We start from the raw sequence: 19607 nt of genomic DNA, 5'->3' as shown, positions 1-19607 counted from the left end.
ATTTTGTGTTTTTTGCTTTTTAGTTCTGTTGCACTAGCACTCACGAAGCACCCTGGCATGCACCCGATAAGACAAGCAGACCGGACCTCCCCTTTCGGACTTGTAGTCCCAATGCCATACCAAACAATATGTCTGACAAACCTTTAGTAAGCGCCCCCCTGCGCATCATGTCCTGGAACGTTAATGGCCTCTTGGACCGCTTTAAACGCATGGCTGTCTTCAGAGCCTACACTTCCGATCCTCTTCTCGCCCAACCTGGAACCGACTTCTCACAACGCTTTCTGAATCAAATACCCCCCAAACTTAACTAAAAATGCGGCAAAAAACTTCAAAAATAGACTACCTAAATCACATACGGAAACCCTCATCTGAGACCCCTACTTCTCTATCAGAAAGGGTGCTACCATAAGTGACCTCATCTTCTACACCAAACATCATGCTGAATGGCGGAAGGTCATTCACTCTCTTCTCAAGATCTCCACTTCTCTGGAAACACCACATGGTCTTAGATTGATAGTCGCGCCCTCTGCGGATTACAGAGCTGAAACCACCATCTCCCGCTACAAAAATGGAACCATTCTTATACAAGCCTCTGACCGCAATTGAATGTTATTTGACACATTTTTCCCCACCATCTTGAATACAGTGGCTAGCGTCAATCCCGCCCACAGCAGATGGGCGGGACCCCCCCGTGGTCCCCTAGCACTCGCAGACACTATCCCCTACCTCGACATCACCACCCGCTGATCCCACATCTGCCTCGATGGACACCCCTCTTCCTACCCTAACTCCTAATAACAACTCCCTCGCAATGCCCGCACTGAACGAGCTGCGCCAGTACAGTCATCTCGCGAATCCCCCCGCTCCCCCCCTTATGATTAGCTAGCCCTAACCCCCCCAGTCCCACTGCGTATAACACTGCACTGATTCTCCCCAAGTCGCCTTCCTCCAGCCTAATTCCCACTCCCATCAGGCTCCCACAGGCCTCCAGTGGTCTCTATCCATCATTCTCCTCCTCTCCTATCCTATCCTACCCATCCTCCAGAGCTTGTAGCTCCACTTCCCAGAATTCCCTTCCCTTGGGGCACATTCAGTCGCCTACTGCCCTACCTTCCACCGACCTCACTAGCTCCTCCCCTTCCATACCCATTCCGAGCGTGCAGATCCACTGCCCAGAATCTTTTCCCGCTGTGCTCATCCAGTTGCCTACCACACTTCTTTCCCCTGACCTCACTAGCTCCTCCCCTAGCTTATCCATTCCGAGCAGACAGCTCCAGTGTCCAGAATCTCTTCCCGCTAGACACATGAAGTCTCCACCCGCCCTACTTTCCCCTGACTTCACTAGCTCTCTCCCGCTCCAGAATCCCGGGGACCGTGCCTCCCAATCCCATCCACACACCTCACTGGAAGGCCGCCTGAGCGAGATAGCACTCTGCCTACAACAACTTAAGACAGAGGTCCGCAGTCTACTACATATCACTAAGGCCTTGTCTGCAAACTCCAGTCCAAGCTGCACCACCACCAAAAATCACCATCTCCGCTCGCCCTCATAGGTGGGCCTCTGCTCCGCTCCCTAATGACTGCGCGTATTTCCAGATGCAGAGCCTCCCTGTCCGATACAGATATTCATTCTCTCCTACATTCTTATGTTCCAGCTCACACACCCTCCATAGCAAACTTGCAACAAATTGAATCCATCCCCAAGGATCCCTTCACGGAACATAGGCCTAACACTAGAACCTTAAATGAGAACAACCTCACGCGAGTCACCACCAAGCTTCCCGCTCAAACAGACGCCATCATTAGTCTCAAATGCGTGCTCCTAAATTGTAGATCGGCAGCTAAACACGCTGCGGACATTGCCAACCTCACCCTGGCCCAGGATCTTGACCTTGTAATGCTGACGGAAATCTGGCTTAATGACTCAGCTACCCCTTCCTGGACCTCTTAATACCTCCCAACTATGATATCATTAGGTTGGACAGATCCTTAGGGCAAGGTGGAGGCATTGCATGTTTACATCAGAGCAATCTTACAGTGACTGACCTTCTGCCGTCCTGGGAATACCTATGCATTGAAGTGACTGCAAGCAACAATCACTCCTGCAAACTGCACACGTTTTACCAACACCCTTGCAACAACTTTCCCTTCACAGAATAGATCATGGACATTATCTCAGTCAACGTAGACTTCCATGGCTCCCAAATCTTCCTGGAGATTTCAACCTCCATTGGAATGATGTAAATGATGTGGTGATCAATAGCCTTAAATCCTTCCTTCTTGACCTCAACCTAATCCAAATCTGTGACAGACCCACGCATATCAAAGGAGCTACCTTAGATCTCGTCATTGGTAAGCCCAACTCCATCCGCCTGGATTCTATCCTCCTGTGTGATTGAACAGATCACTATTGCATCACCTTCCGTATCCTGGATTTGGTAAGAACAAGTAAAGCCCAACCAAATAACCCAAAACAGTTGAAAGGATGCCTACGGAACATCAACCCGCATGATCTGACTGCTCTCTATGATAAGATCCTGCCCCCACCACCGAACATGTCGGATGTCCACGACCTTACGGCCCATTATAATCACACAATGCTCAATGTACTAGACTCGGTCGGTCCACTACAGCTCAAAAGAATCTCCTCTAAACTCTCCAAACCATGGTTTACTGATAGTCTTAATTCATATAGAAGACACCTAAGACTTGCTGAAAGGCTGTGGCGGTACAATCTATCCCTTGAGCATTTCTACCACCTAAGATCCCTGAGAAGCACCTATAATTAACGCATCAGATGCTCGATGGCCACCTTTTTCAGAACTCTGTTAGACCAAGCAAAAAAAACGACCAAAAAAACTGTTCGAACTGATCAAGTCCCAAGCCAATAGTCATCCGAACTCCGCATCACTGGGTCAAGGGGCATTGCCCAACTGCAAAGAATTCGCAAATTCACAGATAAGACCAGTAAGATTGAAACTGAACTACGATTGGCCTGTAACCACCTGTCAATCAGTCCACTAAACCCCCTATGCACACCTGCTAGGGATTTGATGGTCCCGGCGCAACCAAACCTCCCCAAAAACAATGCCTCCTGGAGTCTCTTCCAAACCTTGTAAGAATGCGCTATACGCAAAACGCTGTAGACTCTAAAACCTTCCAACCACTACAATGACCCATTGCCATCAAACCTTTTCCGGGAAGTTAGATTCTCCCTACTAACATTGTGGACTACGATAGTCAACACATCACTGCAGCAAGGTGCGTTTTCCAGATCGCCTAAAAATGGGTCAAGTCACTCAGATATTAAAGAAACCTACTACGGATCCCTCGCACCTTCATAACTTCCGCCCAATCTCCAACATCTCCACCTTAGCAAAGCTCCTGGAGAAATGTGTGCTTGCCCAACTCTGTGTCAGCTTGGTGATTCCCCAGGAACGGTTCGATGCCAAAAAGGGGTCCACCTCTCGACACTCCCAACCCTGAATGCTATATTAGCACAGGTGAGTGGGATGATCAAGTGGGGGAAGGAAAGGAAGGGGACTGCAGAGAGGGAGATCTGTAAAGCAAAAAAACAACACAGGTAAGTACAAATTTACCCCCAGAATCCTTCTTGCTACCTATGGTGCTTTGCGTACCTGTAAAGTAAATAACTTCCTCGTTCCAAGAAGGACTGTATAAATAACCTTATCTTTAGGTTCGCAGGGAAAGAGGGATTGCGCTAGAAAAGGGGTCAAAACAGAAGGAACCTTAGTCACCAGGTTTCGCAAGAAGCATTAGATGACGCATATACATGTATCATATACAACATAACATTCACTATGGTATTGTACACACCATCAGGCCTGGCAGTGTCCGCTTCACAGGGGAAGAGCAGAAGGCCGCCTCTTGAACCCCGTGTTAGAAATATACAAAAAACAATCACCCAAAAGAATTCTTTTGGTTTACTGTCCAGGAAATAATATATAATGCCATATCATTTGTGCGCAATCCTCTGTTTCATTTGGTACATATACCTAAACACCTAATGCACCCACTGGTGCTTCGTAGTTTAGCGTGCAACAAGTTTTGGACACAGACCGTTATGTAGGTTGAAGACACTCCACACACACACTGCTGGCCAAATGTTCCGAAGTATCTCAAGTCAAGGTTCCCACAATAATGCCAGTAAAGCGAATGTCGCTTTCCATACATAAGTCTCGTACTAATGGTGCATGTGCACCCTTACCGGTACCAAGGAAGTAACAGGGGCAGGCAGCGCAGCGCGCTGCAGAAACGAAGAATAATCAGCACCGAAATCGACACCGGAGGCTCTTTTGAACTCCTCCGCTTCCGGGTCATGTGTTTCCTTCCCATCAAGCAATCACTGAACTTCCGCTCTGCCTCATGGGAACTGTAGTCTTTAGCCCCCTTCCGACTGTGCGCTCCACGCGCTAAACGTCAGAACTCTCTTCCTCCTTGCATTTGCGGGCCCACCACCCTTCCACCCAGGACCATGCCTTACAGATCGCCACCGGAAGGGACATGTCGGCTGGAGACGGGAGGACGCCGCACATGTCTGGAGGTGAGCGGAGTATGCGTGTGACACTCTGCAACCATATCGACCATTTCCATCTCCTGGACCAATGCCAATCTGGTTTCGACTCGGGCCATAGCACAGAGTCGGCCCTAACGCACATTGTCGATGACGCGTTAAGAATGCTGGACCACACCGCGGGGGAATCTGTACCCCACCGTTATTGCCCGATCCATCGCCTGCCGATCCATTAGCCGGTTTAGCTCTCCGGTACCGGGCACTGAGTCCACCCAGTCCCTGCCCTGACCTTCTCCCCCCCTTGCTACTCCTATGGATTGGTAGGGTCCCCCTTCTAGGGGAGCACATGCTGCTGTTTTCGATTGTGGGTTGCCTTGTGGTTTGATTTTTTGTTGTTATTTATGTTAAAAAGAAACCGTTATGTGGGGTCCGGATGGTGTGGCCATCAACGCTGCTAACTCCTGTACGTTTCCCTTTGCCGCAGCATGCGTTCTACTGTGTGTATCATATGCTCCTCTTGTTTGCTAGCGGCCGGCCTGAAGGTTGTAGGCCCATCTTTGTATATTCTTTGAATTTTGTAATAAACGGTTTCAAAAAAAAAAAAAAAAAAAAAAAATGCTGGACCACAATTAGTCGTGCCTACTAATCCTTCTTGACCTTTCGTCAGCATTTGACACTGTCAAATATGATACTCTAATTGACCTCCTGGAACACAGGATGGGGTTGTCGGGGCCTGTGCTTAATTGGTTCTCGTCGTTCCTCCTGAATACCTCTCAACGCTTCAAGGTGAACCAATCCCTGTCCCATCCTGCACCGGTATCGCTGGGGGTTCCCCAAGGTTCAGCACTCTCGCCCACGCTCTTTAACTTGTTCATGGAGCCTCTAACAGAAATGCTGAAATCATCCAGCATTCACTATCACATGTATGCGGACGATACTCAATTATACATGAAGATCGCCTCCCCTGAGGACATTCAGTCCCTCAACTCAGTCCTACTGGAAACACAAAGCTGGCTGACATGTAACCACCTGAAACTAAATGCTCTAAAAACAGAATTCCTACTTATTGCACCCCTTAAGCAAACCCCGGTCATTGAAGAATGGTTGAATCAGCTTATGGCTCTTAACTGCAGACCTCACCTCGTGGACTCGGCATCCTCGCTTGGTATCATACTAGACAAGAGTCTGAACATGCAAAAACACATCAGTTCCCTCACCAAAGGAGCGAACTTCCAACTCAGCATCCTTAGGAAGTCCAAACCCTATCTCCCTGCTCATGACCTAAAGGTTGCAGTGCAAGCATTGGTGATTGCAAAGCTGGACTATGGCAGCGCTATGCTGTGTGGCCTGCCCAGAGTGAAAACGGCTCCCCTTAGGGTGACCTTCAATGCTGCGGCCAGGCTCGTAACAGGCACAAAAAAATTCAACCACATCTCTCCGGACCTGCTAGTTCTGAAATGGCTCCCTTATGAAGCTCGGATACAGCTGAAAATTGCATGCATGACACACAAAGCCATCCACCTCAAGACCCCGATGTACCTCGCTCAGAAACTGGAGCTCTCATGTGGTTCAAGAGCCTCCAGAAGTGCCAGTACCCTCTTACTCAAACCACAAAAATTCAGGAAAAAAAAGACTTATAATTGAACATTTTCAGGTATGGCGCCAAGGATCTGGAACTCTCTTCCCCCGAAGTCAGGGTGATCCCTTCCTCTGTCCTCTTCAAATCAGAAGTTAAAGAGCTCCTAATGAAGAAATATCTGCCTCAGTCTGCCTTCCCCACTTGACTCCAGGGTCATTCGACGATGTTTTGTGTCCTAGATGCTAGGCTCTTGAGAATGTTGGACATTCTAAGTCTATGTACTTGTCGATATGTTGATTATTTGTGTTTGCATGTACTAGTCCTACTGCACAATCTGTAAAGCGCTCTGATACCCTCAGTGGTCATGTTCGTGCTATATAAAACTATCTAAATAAATAAATAAAAAATAGAACCCCAGCGGCACAAAGAACATGTGCTCCCACTGGTTTAGGTGAACACATATGAGTGACAGGGAAATTTGTAACAGTTCTAGACAGTTATACAGCTAGCGGCAGTGAAGATGGGGGCACCAGTCCCCTGGGAACCGATGATGAGGGTGAGACTACAGGACTTGCCCAGCCAACAACAAGGGAGAAAGACGGGAACTGATGCTCGAGGAAGAAGAGGCCCACAACCACACACATTTCATGTTGCCAACCACGGGCTGGCAGGAAGTAGAACCAGTACTCATGGTACTTGTGAACAGTACACCATACAATATTGTAATAGATAAAGGGGTGACAAAGTCATGCCTAAGGGAAGGGATGATCCCTTTCTCAAAAGACACTACAGTCATACAAGGGTTCTCAGGTACGGTGTCAAAGACCCTTCACGAAACACCTCGAACTAGAGATAGGAGGGAATAGTGTGAAAGGACAGTTATTATATTCTCCTTCATCCCCCACTAATTTATTAGGATGAGATTTGCTGACCAAACTAAGAATCAATCCGGTTTTCGATGATAAGAACATGGCCTGCTCCTCCCCAGGAGCTTCCCCCCTTAGAACCCTTGGCACCGAACCACCCTCACATCACAAGAATGCGAGCAAAGCCGCTCCCTACCAACCAGACCACCTTTGCTAAGGTGGTCTTGGAATACATGGGGAAATTCTAGGATATGTGCAAACTTGTTCGGCAGTGGGCACGTGGCACGCACTACCTCCTAGTTGAGACAGCTAAAAAGACAAAAACCTTTAAAGCCAAATGGGTATGTGGGGGGAGAGGGTCGTGATTACGCTACATACACGCCCGTTAGGTTCCCTGACACAGAACACGACACGGGAACAATGCATGTGGAGACAATGGCATTAACGGCTAGATCCCATATGCTTTTTGAAACGCAGAGCTCAGACTATGCCAACATCACAGCACCTCCATGCACCCGGAAGTGCCGAAGACGAGGCTGCCTGGTGCTATATGGTGAACTCACCACACCTAAGGACCCCTTTCTGCTGTTGAATACAATACCTGAATGAGTAGCTACCATAAAAAATGCTGCAAAAAAAGGAGACAAAAAGCCTCCGCAAGGAAATGTCCCTGCTGACCGCATGGGGAGAAAAACAGAGTACGAGATGGGTGGGAAGACACACACACCCCCCACTTTGCAACCCACGAAGACAATCCCCAAACAGGAACAAGCCCAGAGAGACATTGCTAAATTGGACCACACTCAAGAGTGCTGCACTGGCAGCAACCAGACCCTAGGGAATGTTAATAGTGCCACAAGATGGGCCACCTGGCAGACAGATTCTGGTTAAAAGCATACCAGAGATCGATGGGCCAAGGCCAGCCACCACAAAATCCTCATCCACAAAACCAAGCCCAGAAAATTCTGAATGCACCTTACACCTAGGTGGAGGCAGGTCCGTGAGCCACAGCATCACCACAACAGGGATCAGGTAATTGGACAAACATGTGTCAACAACAACCACAGACAGGGAAGCTAGCACCACAGGGACTGGGGCCACAGCCTCTGCAGGGAGGGATAACTGTCTGGGGAGGTAATGCCTTCACACAAACAGTAAGAGAAAACCCCATAGTAAAAACCACCCACATCCCAAAACTTTGGTGCACCAAAACCAGCAGGACCAATAAGATAACAATGGGAATACTAGCATTTACTTGCATTTGGGGATTCAGGGCAGATGTAGGTATTCTGTCAATAGGGTATCCTCACTAAAGTTCACCATTAAGGGTGCATGTGGGAACCAATGCCCCACTCGGCTACTGATACCACAGGATGGGTTGCCTGGCTAGACCCCATGGGGGAGGGCAGCCTGACGAGGGGCGACTCCCAGACAAAGTACTTAAAAACAGGCACCCAGGTCTCACATCCAAAATCACATAGGGATGAGTTCCAATCAGCAAAACAAAAGGTTCCCATTCGCGGGCATCCAGCCCAGGACCCATGTTTCCTTCGTGGCATGAAGCTCCTACATCCCCTCCAAAAACGAGAAACCTCCTACCAAAAGGAAGCCACCTTTCAGTTCTAAATCGAAGCTGGCATCAAGTGATAGGAGAGGATTCCTGTATGATAGGGAAGATCCCATAACCTCCACAGCATACGCACAAGAACCAATAAGTTGCGAGGTTCCCACATAGCATCGAGTCAGTCGGGAGCTTACCCAGATGTCCCAGAATTGCGAGGCAGTCCTAGTTTAGTCATCATCCCTAGGCAAAGTTCAGTGACAGCTCTTGCCCTTGGCCCCGGGCTCCCCAAGTTCCTTTTCTTTCCTTTGGGTTTTTAAAAGTCTCATTGCCATGCCATGCCCCTCCAAAATAGCAACCGGATAATGTTGCTAGTTAGAAGTCCCTAGCGACAAGACAGCTACAAGCAAGGAACCACAGATTAAAATGCACTGAAAAAAGACGTGGTCCAAGGGTGAGGGGTTTGCCTGGGAGAGGGGAGTCCGCAAAGTTCAACATGGCTCCAGGCAAGAGTAGAATGTAGAACGCCCTTGTCTCCATATCAGGTCTAGCAATTGACCAATGCACCAGGCCTTACATACACCATCCGGAGTAAGTTCCGAACTCAGACACCACAAGATGGCAGAATCAGGGGTACATGGGGTCAAGGAACACCTTTCCAGCCCCATCAACCTCATGATAAGTGAGATAGTTGATCACACAAGATCTAGGGAAGCACCCAAAACCCAATAAAAGGAGCCCAAAAAGAAGTCTCTAGAGAAAAGGTGGAGTTGAGATATCTTGCATGCCATAAACGGAAAAGAATAAACACACATGATTTCAGGGCATGTTACAAGCAGCAACAACACTCAGCAGCATCACGCCCCCTCCTCGCACAGTCCAGCGCATGTGTAGTTTGAAAACAGACTGCAGCGATGGCGACCCCATGCACACACCAGGAGGGAGAAGGTCTCAGAAAACTGGCGGCGACCATAAAACCCTAACTGATAGGTTCCATCCCTATGATCACCGGATCACTCCATAAACATTTCGCACTAATCCAAGCACCCAGTTAGGTACAAAGAAAAAGGGGGAGAGGCGGCTCAATCGCTTGTAAAATAGATTAATTTACCTGATTACCAATAAGCCACATTTAAGTTTCAACTATCAAAAAGATACCACGATAGGGGTCACCTTCTGGTCTCTCACTAAAGCTTGGTTGAATAGAGTGTGGAGAACACACCCCTAATGGAAAGCACAGGAAACCTGAACAAAAATCATTGAGTATGGCACATGCAATTATTCTGAATGAACTAAGCTATTATCTAGTAGGTCTACAATCGAACCTCCAAGTGCATCACTTTTTCAGCTGCCACATCAACACCCCAACACAGATCTAAAGTGAGCGAATCAAGATTACGTACTGCATCATGAACTTTTTGAACTATTAAACAAGACAACCCACTCAGCAGAGGACCACAGACACCTCCCCTGGATTCACATACAAGATCTGCAATGTTCAATAACAAGATATGTATTATTGCACTTCTATATACCCTCTGTCTACTGTTAAAGAACTGCGTAATCAAATGGAATTATTTTTAAAAACTATCACAGCGCAGGCACAGGGATCTCTCCCATGTCACTTACAATTACACCTACCCTAACACTAGCATTCCACATGTACTACACAGCGCCCTTTTTCACAACACTTGGTATCAGCACATGACTGACTTGGGCTCTGAGACATCAGCCAGGTTCTGTTACATCTGTTCACTGAGACAGCATGCAGTAGGTGCAGACAGACTTTACTTGTCCCAGGAGGTGGCCCCCGAAAAAGCAAAATGCATTCTCCACTTATACCTATGCAGAAAAAAGGCCAAAATCCAACCCAACAGGATAGAGCCCCAAAGAGTGGTAGTGAATCTGACATGATACAAGATCAACCCAATGGCTCTATATCTTTTCATCCAAGCCTTACCATATTCAAAATGAACTAGACAGTATGCACAGGAAGGGCACCATGAGGGAGGAAACTATTTGGCCAGAGATTCTTGGAGACAGCAAAACAGCAAACTCAAAGCACAAACACATCCGCTCCTGCCTCAAATTTTGGTCCAAGGGTGGCACTTAGCGTATCTGGGGAGGTCTTAATCAACAAGGGGACCCCATACATGGAATTCCTGTGTAGGGTCGTCCACCTCAATGATATGAATGGAAACAAGTCTCATGAGGGAGAGTTGAACAAGAGCATAGAAACCCCATGTCATGAAATCTGGGATACCTAGGTGGGTGGATACACTTGGCAAGAATAAAAGGGGCAAACCCTAATTTTATGGAAACTTTCACTGTATTCCCTATGTTTCAGAGGTAAGGGAACGCTTACACTGGGCACCAATAAATACTGCGGCACAATCGTGCACATTCTGGATGTGCAATGGGGCACCTCCACGCTGATGGATATGAACTGGCAGTGCGGTGAGTTTGACTACCCTCAGCTCGTCCCAGAATGGTGCAGACTTTGTTCCCTCATAAGCATAAGCACTCAACCCTGGTCATTCCCGGAAAAGAATGTTAACATTGATAAATACATTGTACACCATGATATATGTGAGTATAATAACCAAGCTTGCATCTCCGTTGCTGAATTCACCCAATAGGATCTCCCCCTCAACCCCGAGTCAGATATACGTGCTCAGGTAGACCCTGTAACCTAGGCCCGAAGCAACTGATTGACAGATCACAGGTGAAGGGGACATGTAACCCTTAGACAAGCTTGAATATAGGAAAACCCAGATCGATCCTACAGATAGGCAGCGACACCAAAATTGTCTCAGGAGATTGGTCCCAATAAAAAACGTTTGGCTGGAGCGGTGCGCGTTTCCAAAAATACCAAAAAGTCAAATGCCACACTAAGTTAGGAACACACAGCCAATCAGAACACAGCATACACTCTACTCGCAGTTATCATGTGCCCACCATGCCGGACATCTGGACATGCACCTGCTGGCCCTACATTGTGTCCAAGCAAGGTCGAGGCCCACCTGTGCTCCTTATCGAATGATCAGATTTATGACCCCATAACATACCCCAGAATCCTTTCTCCAAAGGAGTGTACAATTGTTATATGACGCTTCATGTAATGTATAAAAAGATAGCCGAAACCAATGTGCTTTGAGAAAGTCTTCAGACCCCAGCTCTGTTGCCTGCTCTCTCGGCTGCTGCGTTTAATTAAACCAACTGTTCCTGTTTTGCCAAATGTGTCTCGTCTTTAATTTTTTCAAGGTGAATTCATATTCAAGAAACAAGAACTATCGAAATTGTACAAACAGCTGCTAAGGAAAAAGACAACCTTGCTGCATAAGGCACATGAAAAAAAGAACTGCAGATTATTTTCCTGGGGTCAGTACAAGGACATTCCAGAAGAATTCATAATGTTCTCGGATACACAAGTATCGACAGGAGGGTCCAAACCCTTCTTCACTGTGCAGACAAAAGCTACTGCCCACTGACTGCAAATAACCAGGTGGGAAATTCTTAAAATGATGAACAGCACTGAGCTCTGTCTCAATTTAATCAAGGAAGAACTGAGAGCAATCCGCCTCATGGTGATGAAGCATCGGTATGTGTTAGACTTAATGACCGCGATGGAGGGAGGTGTGTGTGATAAGATTGGTGCGTCCTGCTGAATATTTATAACAGGGAACGACATGGATAATGGGTTACTGACTCTTGCCATCCAAGCACTGCAACATTTACAAAGAGAGTTGCCTGAGGAGGGAGATGCCCCTGGGCAAGAGTGGTTCTCGAATTGGTTCTCCTGGCTCCCCCGGTGGCTTTCCGGTCTGTACACATTGTTGTTGCCAGTTTTCATTGTGTTCTTGTTTTTGTGTGGTTCTGTGCAATTGGGGTTTACCTGCTGTAAAACACTGTCCTCAAATTGGGTGGAATGCAAGAAACTAGGAAAGTAGTAATTGTCAAAACTAAAGAACAACAGGCCCCAATAAAGTAACTGTCATGCAGTATGGGTTAGATAGTGTAGTAAAAAATTCAACTAGAGGGGGGAATGATAATATTGAGAAAGTCGATGGCAATATGTATAACGATGCATTCATGTATAAAAACAAATTTGCATCTCTCTTGAAGAATTTGCCCGTTATTAACTCAACGTCAACCCGGACTCAGAAATACGTAGCAAGGCAGGCACTGAGACCCAGACCCGAGGTCACTGATTGACAGGTCACGGGGGCTTAGAACATAGCAGGCAAATGGCAGACAAACGTGTGAACTGGAAACCCCAGATCAATCCCACAGATAAGCGTAGAGACACCTCAGTGGTCCAGGAATATTGGCCTCAGTAAGGCACACATGGCCAGAGGGATGCGTGTGCTCCCAAAATTCCCTATAAAAAAAAAAAGGCCACATGAAGTTAGGAACACATAGCCAATCAGGACACAGTGATCACGTGCTTCTAAAGGCCAGGCATTTGGACTCATTACCTAGTGGCTGCATTGTGTTCACGCAAGGTCGATGTCTAGCCGAATTCCTCATTAAATACATTAATTTATGGATCCAAAGACAGCGGTTCACATTCCTCACCCAAAAAGGATTGCCTGAGTTATTATTTTTTTTAAACATCTGTTTATTGAAGTTTGTTAATACACATCAGCTTGTACATAGATTTATAGCATTTTCATTCATATACAGGGTTTTAAACAGTTCTACTGGTTAATTGCTATTCACAATTTTACATTACAATTCGTGACTATCCGCTATACACATTGTGCATTACTACAATGAGCTTGCCAGTAGGTAATAATGGATGTTATCCGCCTGTACTCGCTAGAGCTAATGGTTTGAAATTGTACAACAGATTCAAACATGTGTAACAAAAACTGTTGAGCATTCTATTATGTTCATACTACAACTCATGTGTCCCATTACATGTACACAATGCTGCAAGGCATTACATGTGTGACTAAAGGCGTTTCTCCTTCAGTGCGTTTCTGACAGGCTTCGCTTCCCTTGTTATAGTGTACGGGGGGTTTACAGGTGTCACTTCTTTCTCAGTCGAGATCCCACAATTCGCAACTGTGTTGTTTGGAGATGTGAGGGGGTGGTTGCATGTGTATGAGTTCGTATTGTCGAGACACAGGCCACTCCATGCTTGCCTCTGTCCAGTAATTCCTCAGGGACAGGGGCTCAAAGGGGCAACTGCAGATGTGTAGGGGAAAGAAGGCCCTTCTAATCTATCAGCTACTAGCAGGATTGACTGGTTGTGCATTCATATCTAACGCAACAGTTCTAGGGAAAGCGACTGGATCCCCATCGCTTTCCTCCAGTGACCCATATACGTCCTGTACCATAATCTCCCATTGCATCGCAATAGGCACTTTGCGTAGGCCCCGGGTATCTTCAAGGTAAAGTGGCTTGCTCTCTGCCCTGGCCCACACTAAGAATGATTGTGTCTATGCTGGTATTGTTGGGGGGTCTGTCCTTTTACATCTCCTGGTTAGGAGACGCTTAGCTGTAGGCATGATCAGGTCAAGGAACAAGAAGTTGCCCGCAGTTTCTTGCCCCTGGGGTAAAGGTGCAGTATACACTCCTACCAGGTACATTCTAGTTGGCGATCCATGATCGCCCCTTATATTTCACGGACCCGCCTCCAGTATGGGCTTAGAAAGGTACAGTGCCATAGCATCTGTAATAAATCAGCTCCCACTTGTATGCATCTAGGGCATGCCCCATCTGTCTGACCATAAAATGTGTTAATTCTCTCAGGAGTGAGATAGGCACTCTGGATTATGTAGTGTTGTATGAGTTTAAAGCATGCATTGCGCGGAATGTATGTGGGGCTAAGAAGTATTTCTGACCATTCCTTATCTGTAAATGGCCGCCCCTTATCTAACTTCCAACTCTGTCTAACAGAGGTCATAGGCGCCGTGGTGTGAAGCCGGAGTGATTCCGCAAACCAGCTGGTGTGATGACTGCTTAACCCATAACGTGCAAATATTGTATAGTATGATGCATGGGCTGTTCCGTGTTCATGTCACCCCAATGACCTCTCAATGTTCCAAGATTAAATATTAGAGTAGGAAATGACCAGGTGACATTTCACATGCCTCCACCAGCTCCTCAAACGGAGTGAGCATCCCGTCCTGGTAGAGGTCCCCGAGTGTCTGCACACATACGTTTAGCCAGTTCTCTAACCTCGCAACTGTCAGCAGACCATCCCTGGTAGGCGTACCCGGCAGCGGTAAGGCCGGGGCATAAGGTGTCACTGCATGAGTTATGTACAGGCTCCTACGATACGTTTTGTATGCAACCTGCAGTAGCAGTTTATCAGGTGGACGATGACCGGCGCACAGATGGAGTAAACAAAGCATGTCCCCCACAGACCGCGGTGGGCCCATCATGGTAGTGTCAGACAGTTGCAGACCCGCTAGTCACCTGGCCACCCACTGGAGCTGTGAGGCCAGATAGTACTGCTCAATATTAGGGACCGCTAGGCCTCCCCTGTCAGACGGGAGATAAAGCTTTGCCAGAGCCACCCGACAGCGGGAACCGTTTCATATAAATTCCCATAGGACAGTTTCAAATTTCTGGAATATGACTGGGGTTACGTAAACGGGTAGATTTGTGAAGTGATACAACAGTCTGGGGAGCACCACCATCTTCACCAATGCGATGCAGCCTGCAACTGAAAATGGGAGCGTGCGCCAGGAGGTCATTTGCGAATGCAGTGCCGTCATTGCTCTGCCTATGTTTCCTTCCAGCAGGTCCTTCTGACTATGATATATGCATACTCCAAGGTATCTGAACGTTACATGTCGCCAGGGTATACTATGTCACCACATCGAAGTTGGTGGTCCGGTTGTGTATGCCTGAAGGGATATAGGCAGGACTTACTCCAGTTTACCTTCAGTCCCGGCATATTAGCAAAGGTCGCCAGGGTGCTCATCAATGCTACTGGGAGGGTACGGACATCCTTAAGAAATATCATGATGTCATCGGCATACAATGTTACTGCATGTATTCCATCTCCCAGCGGTACGCCCCATTCAGCACCCTGCTGCCTAAGCAACACAGCCAATGACTCCATCGCCAAGGCGAAAAATAGTGGGGAGAGGGGGCATCCCTGACAAGTTCCACAACCAATCGGTATGGGTTTAGAGATATACGAGCCTGACTTCACTCTTGCCGTTGGTTGTATGTATAGCAGCTGGATTAGACAGAGGAAGCGGCCACTCCAGGGAGTCGAACGCCTTTTCCAGATCCAACACCAGACATCCTGAGTGCGGCCAGTTGCACAGGGAATAAGTGGCAACCCTAAAGAAGTGATGGATTTTCAGGGCTGGCCAGGACAAAGCCATTTTGGTCTGTGCCAATCAACGATGGCACCAATGAGGCCAGACAGTCAGCCAGCACTATGGCGATTCTTTTTTTGTACGTTTTTAACAATACTAATGGACATTAAATGAATTGTTTAAAAATCCATGTCATATCGATTGTAAGTTGAGACAGTTCTCCGACATTATGTCTGTAACTGTTCTCCCGTTGCACTGTTTAATTAAATCAGCTGTTCCTCTTTTTGCAAACACCTCGTCTCTTATATTTTTTAAAGGTATTTCATGTTCAAGCAAAACATGTGCCCAGCTACCTACCATTACACACAGCCTTGTGCGCAATCAACTCATAGCCTCACTTCCACTTTTCAGAGCTGTTATTGTATGTAAGTAAAGGATGATAACACTTTTTGAGAATTAGGGAGAACAACTTCTGAGGAATAACAGCCTTCAAAAAAGGAAAATGTGATTTTACTTTGCGGGGTATTAAACTCCAAAATATGAATTGCAATTGACAGGTACAGACATTTTTTACACAAAAGAAGAAACACATTTATAATTATGTTACAGTTTTAACTTTGCAGCTACACAATGAATTATTCTGTAACATGATATGATCTATGCTGTAATCAAATGAGGCTGATTTGCACATAAATTGTGGTGAATATTTGTTGCAGGCCAGTATTGTAAGCCATATGAGCCTTGTTCCATAATTTGCACGTGTGGTAGATTTCAAAGATACCTTCGAGTCCCTCATTGACATTCCCATCTCAGCTCTGCCTCTCACTCTGATGGACATGCTGACAACAATGATGAGGAATTGAACAGGAAAGGGGCATAGCAGTCTCCAGCAAGCAATATCTTCAACCTTGATGTCCATCAGCTATTTGTAATCCAACTGTGCCTCACATAGCAGGTGAGGAGAGCCTGATCTCGGTAGCAGCAGTCATCTTAAACTCTGGCACCCACACCTAAGAACCCGAACACCAGATGATTTAATTTCCACCAGTGCTATTTGTTGTTTAACCCTTCAGTGCCCGCCCCTTTCCCCGCCCTGTGCCGGCGCTTTCATTAGCGGGCGGGGTCTATGACGAGCTGGACTCGTCATGGGCACAGCGCAACCGCGGCCCATGACGAGTCCAGCTCGTCATGGGCACTGAAGGGGTTAAGGATTTTTTGTTTGCAAGCTGTGCCCAGACCTACAGCAGAAGAAACAGAACTGACAGATGAAGTCCATATGAGTGCTGAATGCTGCCAACCGACAATGACAGTTACCTCCTATGACTGAACAGAAACAGAGGATTTGGGACCTTGTAAAAAGGAGAGCACGAAACAAGAAACTTTAATGTTATGTTATGTTATGGATACGTACTAAGAGTGCAAAAAACTCACTCCAACAGGAGTATCCCGGCGCTAAAACCAGAAGCCAGAGTCATGTTTTAAAAGGCTACTTTAGTGAGTGGCACAATGAGGGGGGCAGCCCACTAGTAGCATTTAATGTGCAGATCCTAAGTACATGTAGTACAACTTATAAAGGGCTTACACGTAAATTACAAGTACCAATCATAGGCTAATTGGATCCTGTTTTGGGGAGAGAGCATAAACCCTTTACCACTGGTAAGCAGTGAAAAGGTGCTCAGGGTACTAATGCCAACAAAACGGGGTACAGCAACAGAAGGCAAAAAGCTATGGTTGACCCTGCAAGAAGTGCCAGGTCCATTAATAAGAAACAATAGCTCCCCACAGGTGACTTGGGAGACTCCCAGGGGTAGATTTGACTACGATTCTACGTCAGAGCAAAGTGACGCAAAGTCTGGGTAGGGTATTTACTTTTCGGGGCAAAACCTGGCCGGTACTTCCATTTTACGTACATTATGTTCATGCCAGTAAAAAAAAAAAATGAAAAAAACAGTAAAATCCATAGTTTTTTTCTTTTTTAAATAGGAACTTCAAAATGCAAGCTCGCAAAAAAATTCATTAATTAGAGACTTATGTTAAAAATAATTGTTCGGATTTTACACAAAATTTGTATTTGACTCTTGTCCCTTGCAGAATAGTTAAACATTAACAAATGCCAATCCTAATACGACAACATGGTAAGCATCAAAATTAAGACAAGCACAGTTGCCGAGTTACTTCAAAGGCACCAATTATTCTCCCAAACACCCTGTTCTAAAATCATAAAATATACTATAAACTGAGGAATATTGTGTTAGCACTCCTACCTGCCACCATGTAGGTCATAAATATGAAGAGGAGAAGAGCGGACATATCATTTGACAGGAGGTGTTCAACGAAATCGTGATTTTCATCGTGAGTGAAGTTTTCATGTTCGTCGTAATTTTCAGATTCAAGGCCAGCGGCATCGTAGTCAGAGGCCGGAGTGCCGTCTGTGGCCTCACCGTTTCGCGAGGCCATGCCTACAGCGTCTCTTACAACAGGGTGCGCGGACCTTCGTTTTTAACTACAGTGACAGTCACTTCAGCGTGAAAGCCGTTTGAACGAGTGCTTTCAAAACTGATATCTCGTTTCAGTCTGTCAGCAGGTTAAGTCCGAACCCACACATCATCGACTGCCTCCCAGGACTTAAAATCGCGGAAAGAAATGTAAGAGGAACTAGTTTCCGCGCTGGGTGCTAGTGGTGGCAATATAGGGGCGTGATCAATGTTTTCCGGAAGTATTGATTTAATATTTACCCTGCGTTCTGCTATGCTATGAGGTTAGCTTTAGCCTAAGCACAATTTCTAACTGCAATGACGCAAAGGCGCCACATGGAGTAACAGCACAGGAAGTGACGTTAAAGGAAGTGATATCCCATCTTGGGCACTTTCATGACGTAACTGGGAATTTTCGTATTTTACTGCCAAAAGTCTATATTTAAGGCGTAATAATCTGAAACATTTGTTTGAATATTACGAAGTAACATGCTATGTGCTCTTTGGTGGCGTTATCATGTATATTTGAAACTTGTAAAATTAGTATCAGGGATGACCTGGAGTCAAAGGCTTTTTTTGTGATTTGTTAAGTAATGTGATATGATGCAGGCGGATTGTGATCATGTGCATATTTTCTCGGTGCTAAGAAGTGGCCTTCTGACTGCGTGAGCGCTGCAGACAAACAACAAATAAATGTAATTAGATAAAAATGTGAAAATACCATTTTTGATTCAAATATTTTTCGACAGATCAATGTGAGACACGACTAAGAAATGCCTTAAAGTGACAACAGTATTAGACAGTGTTGTGATCCTTGACAATAACATTTTTAAACTGCTTTCATGGAGAAAATAAAAAATGAAAGGTGTAGAGTTTGTGTGCCGGAGGCAGAAGGTAAGTTAAAGGGGGGACCCAGGGGGTGCGTGGCCTGAGCCGGTCGCCCCCTGGGTTGTTCGCACAATGGTTGCGGCACACAGGTGGGGCGGATGAGGGATCAGGGAGGCGCGTGATGGGAGGTGTTAAATAGGGGTAGGCGGGGCGGGAAAATCACTGTGCCCAAGGGAGCGGGGAGGAGGGGTTTTGGCCCTGATCATTTTGTACTTTGGCGATACCCGTAGCAGTGGGAATGACGTCAGAGGTGCGGAATGCTGTGCGAGTCCTCTGCGCTGCCGGTAGAAGCGACTTGCTTCAGCCGGGTGTCCCTGGCCAGGCGTGGGTGGGACTGGTGCGAGCGCCGAGGAAGGCAGCGAGCGGCGTGCGGAATGCGGTGGAGGCGTGCTTGTCCCCGCAGCACGTTGTTAGCGATG

The 19607-nt window shown here is 46.7% G+C and overlaps 1 protein-coding gene across 1 annotated transcript in view; it reads right to left on the bottom strand.

The window, feature by feature from the left end:
• LOC146860809 (sperm-specific sodium:proton exchanger-like) overlaps nucleotides 1-18283 on the bottom strand; it is a 5538638-nt gene extending 5520355 nt beyond the window's left edge. Inside the window, exon 1 of the mRNA XM_085646172.1 lies at nucleotides 18091-18283. Coding sequence (XP_085502298.1) covers nucleotides 18091-18283 — 193 coding nt within the window. The remainder of the gene's footprint in view (nucleotides 1-18090) is intronic.
• Between the last annotated feature and the right edge of the window lie 1324 nt (nucleotides 18284-19607).

The sequence above is a fragment of the Triturus cristatus genome, chromosome 3_1 (genome assembly GCF_964204655.1).
Source record: "Triturus cristatus chromosome 3_1, aTriCri1.1, whole genome shotgun sequence".
Classification (NCBI taxonomy): Eukaryota; Metazoa; Chordata; class Amphibia; order Caudata; family Salamandridae; genus Triturus; species Triturus cristatus.
This window is presented reverse-complemented; position numbering and strand designations above follow the sequence as displayed.